General features: G+C 56.3%; 1 protein-coding gene across 1 annotated transcript in view; it reads left to right on the top strand.

The window, feature by feature from the left end:
- Positions 1 to 4,357, top strand: part of VAC14 (VAC14 component of PIKFYVE complex) — a 101,728-nt gene that overhangs the window by 62,642 nt on the left and 34,729 nt on the right. Inside the window, exon 15 of the mRNA XM_007462963.1 lies at positions 1 to 51. Within this exon, the coding sequence (XP_007463025.1) occupies positions 1 to 51 (51 nt within the window). The remainder of the gene's footprint in view (positions 52 to 4,357) is intronic.

Raw genomic sequence — 4,357 nt, 5'->3', positions numbered from 1 at the left:
GTTCAGCAGTGAACGGAAGCTTCTGGAGGTCAGAGGCGGCTTCATCATCAGGTTAGCCTCCGCGTACCTTCTGTGGTCCCACAGCCTCGGCTTTTCATTCTCCTACCTCGCAACGGGTCAGGGCAACCGTTTTCGCTTCCACTCCTCTCTCCTCCTTTTCCTGGCCTTTGAGCTCTTAAAAGAAACAAAGAAGGTTCCCCCTTCACACCAGGTTGCCGGCGCTACTGACGTGGGTTAGGTCAATGTCACCATTTTTCGAACAAATGAATTCGTTTTTCACTTGTTGAGACAGCTTTCCTTGAGGCTAAAATATCCTCTCATTGAACACGCTTGTGGAATTCTTCAGGGAGAGAAGGAGGTGAGCCAGACAGAACATGAACCTGGCTGCGCTGGGTGTCCAGCTGTCAGCACACCGTTTGGCCACAGCTGGTGGCAGCAGTGGCTCTGGCGGAGCCAGCTTCTTGTGCTATGTGAGCCCAGCCCCGGACAGTCCCAGGGCACCAGCCCCAGTCCCTGGAGGCCTCCAGAACTGTCACCACCAGCAGTATGGCCAGGTCTGGCCCTTTGCCTCTTGCTTGGCTCCAAGGAGCAGGGTCACCAGGAGAGTGACCTTCAGGCCAACAGAAATCTAGAGGGGACACAGATTTCTTCAGGCTCCCCACAAAGCCAGGCAGAGGGGTTTCCCAGAATAGTCTGAGTGACCCTAGATACCCTACAGCAGCGGTTCTTGGCCCTGACTGCATGTTAGGTCACCAAGGAGGCTTGAAAAAGAAGGTGATGGCTGGGCTCCACCCTGACCAGTGAAATCAGAACCTCTGGGGCGACGGAGGTTAGTAAAGCCATCCAGGGTGCTCAGGGAGCAGACTAATGTCCCAGGAGTTGGGGGGCTCCTGATCAGGGCCATCTGGGGGTCGGGGAGTTGAAGGAGAATTCCAGGGGGAGGGTCCACCCTGCACAGAGGCTTCAAGGCAGGAAGGAGGTTGGAGGGTTCATTTTGCTGTAAACCAGAAGGCGAGGGGAGAGGGGCTCAGCCGTGTGAGCTGGACTGACTGGGGCCCTTACCCAGAGGTCAGCGGGAAGCCGCTGAATGGGCTTGAGCAGGGGAATGGTGTGACCAGATTGCTGCTTTTTTTTTATATATATAAATTTATTTATTAATTTCTAATTTTGGCTGCGTTGGGTCTTCGTTGTGGTGCGCGGGCTTCTCATTGCAGTGGCCTCTCTTGCTGCAGAGCACGGCCTCTAGGCGCGCGGGCTTCAGTAGTTGTGGCTTGCAGGCTCTAGAGCGCAGGCTCAGTAGTCGTGGCGCACGGGCTTAGTTGCTCCGCGGCATGTGGGATCTTCCCGGACCGGGGCACGAGCCCGTGTCCCCTGCATCGGCAGGCGGATTCTCAACCACTGCGCCACCAGGGAAGCCCCAGATTGCTGTTTTTACAGATTACTGTGCTGCTGGAAGAGAATGGGTGGATGTGTGGGAGACCGGCTGGGAGGCTGTTGTCCAGGACGGCAGCTTGGTAGGGGGTGGGAAGAAGCATCACAGTGCGATGCAAGAATTAGTAAGAAGTGTGTTGACTGGTGATGAATTGCGTGAGCGAGGGAGGGAGGAGAGAGGGAGTCGCGGGGGACGGCCAAGACTGTGGTGTGAGCAGCAGGGTAGATGGTGGTAGCTGTCCCTGAGGTGGGATCCCCGGAAGAGTAGCAGGGAGGGAGGGGTTTCAGATAGCTTTGGGAACGTCAAAGGAGAGACATTGAAGACATTGCTATGTCTGCCTCTCAAAGGAGGGATCTAGGCCCACGATACAAATCTGGAGGTTGATGGCAGACATTCATTCATTCACTCTCTTATCCATTCATTCAACAGATATTTCCTGAACACTGTGCGAGGTTCCATTCTAGATAATTCTACCTTGTGGATTTCATTCCTAGGGACTAAGAATGGTCGGTGGTCAGAGCGAAGGAAAGCTGCCCGGAGCCGGGCCCTTCAGAGTTCCAGTGTGTAATAGTTGGGTCTGGAGAAGCCGGGAGAGGAGGCTGAGAAGAAGGGCCCAAGAGGTAGAAAGAAGCAGAGGAAAGAGGGGGATGGCAGGAGGCAGCGAGGGGAGAGGAGACCGGAAGAGGGCCGGCTGGAAGGCGTTGGGGAGTCTGCTGAGCGCGGGGCGAGCTGAAGGAATGGGAGACAAGGAAATGGGGGAAGCAGGCCCAGGGCTTGCCTGTGTGGCGCCGGTGGGTGGAGGAGCCACAGGGCCCCAGCTCCAGGCAGAGGGTGGCATTGAGGCCACCCTGGGGAACAGGCCAAAAGGGTAGAGTCTCAGGAGGGGACAGGCCTGCCTGGTCAGAAGGACAAACGGCAGGACCACAAGTCCCTGCCCATCAGGAGGAAGGGGCTTCTGATGGTCTCGACCACCCAAAGGCGTCCCGGTGGTGGTGGGATGGTGTCACCACCCTCTGCTTTCCTGAGCTCTCACAGAGCAGGGTTTCTCAGCGTTGGCATTGTTGGCATTTGGGGCCGGATAATTCTTTGTGGCAGCGGCTGTCCTGTGCGCTGTAGGGTGTTGAGCAGCATCTCCAGCCTCGACCCGCTGGATGCCAGTGGCACTGTCACCCACCCAACTGGGACAATCAAAAATGTCTCCAGACAGTGCCAAAGGTCCCCTGGGGGGCAGAATCGTCCCGGGTGACAACCACGGTTACAGAGCGACAGGAATGGATTCTTATCGTCACTTGCCAAAAGAGGAAGGTTTCCATGGGGTTTTTTTCACATCAAGTTGGACGGTTGGGGCTTGAAGAGACCCCCTACCAGGAAAATGACGGACTCTTCCCACACGAGTGACAGTTAGCTTCGTGCGGCTTTCGAAATTGTAGAGGTGTCAGCTCTTTTGATGAGCCCTCCTTGCCTGGGAGACTTTCAGGAAACCAGTGGAGAGAAAGGCCTTTGAAAATGGAATTTGTAGCTAGTTTCCTCTCTGGAGAACTGGGCTGTAATGAGTTTTTCCATCCTCTGTTAGCCTCACGTGCCCTGTCAGGGGCCTGGGGAGAGGATGCTCGGGGAGTCGGCACTATCCCCAGACAGCACCAGGCAGAAGTGCGGGCAGCGTGGGTGCGCATGGGTGTGTGTGAGTGTGTGCGCGGGTGCTCTTCCCACCCGCTAGGGCCGAGGCTCCATGGAGCTGGTGCCATGTTCCCATTCACAGCCTCTAGGACAGTGAGGCTTCGCTTGCTTTGCAGTGTCTCCCAGGCATCCTAGGCTGATGAGAATCCTCATTTTGCAGGAGGGAAATGAGAGGAAGCCGCCTGCCTGCCTGGCTCGGTTGGAGCTGGGCTGCAGACCGCTGCACTCTGCTAATTTCGCAGCTGCCCCTCTGTCCCTTCTGTGAGAGAGTGTCGAGCCAGGTGCCTTGAGGAGCCCTGCACGGCCTGCAGACCAGGACCACCTGGCGCCCACCTCCTCAGAGGGTCCTCCCTCGTCATCCTTCTGGGGCTCAGTATCCAGCATGGCAGTCACTCGCTGTTCCAGGGCTCACACTCCCCGTGCACCACACTGGGGCCTCAGTGGGCATGGCGCCTGGCCTCCAGGGCATGCTTTACTCCCACCCAACACGGCCACAGAGGTCTCCTAGCCCTGGGCAAAGAACCCAGTGGGCTGGACAGAAGGAACCTGTGACTGGGCCCCTCACATTTGTTGTCCCTCCTAGCCCTTCGCTTCATTTGTCCAGCCTGCCGTTCCCCCCGAAGCAGCACCAGCCCCCGTCATTTCGAGCTACAGCTTCCTCTGGGCCACACCAGCTCTGTGGGGCGGCCACCTGCTAAGCCAGCGTGCCACGCCACCCAGTCTGGGTTCTCAGGGTGAGCACAGCCCAGCATCCGATGTGGAGGAGGCCTTGAAGACGTGTGCCTTTCTCTTTCCCGTCGCCAGACGGGCCGAGGCCCTTCAGCAGAGGTTCACTGGGGCCCACCCCTCAGAGTGTCAGCCTGCCTACCTGCCTTTCGTTTCATTTCCTTATTTTCTGCTGGTGGCTTTAAAGAGGAGCATAATAGTGATACACGCAGGCTGAGAAGAAGCCACAGGCCTGATAAGAAACACAGTAAATGAAAAACTTTAAAAAAAAAAAAAAGAGAGCGAGAAGCAGGGACTTCCCTGGCAGTGCAGTGGTTAAGACTCCATGCTTCCACTGCAGGGGTCATGGGTTTAATCCCTGGTCGGGGAACTAAGCTCCCTCATGCCGTGCGGTGCAGCCAAAAAATTTTAGAAAAGAAAAAAAAAAAGAAACACAGTAAATGATTCTTAACCCCCTTCTTCTAGTGTTAAGCCAGCTATAAGTTGCTCCTCTCAACCCCCAAGATTGAGCAGAGAAGGGAA

The sequence above is a fragment of the Lipotes vexillifer genome, unplaced genomic scaffold, assembly GCF_000442215.2.
Source record: "Lipotes vexillifer unplaced genomic scaffold, Lipotes_vexillifer_v1.1 scaffold70, whole genome shotgun sequence".
NCBI classification, from domain to species: Eukaryota; Metazoa; Chordata; class Mammalia; order Artiodactyla; family Lipotidae; genus Lipotes; species Lipotes vexillifer.
This window is presented reverse-complemented; position numbering and strand designations above follow the sequence as displayed.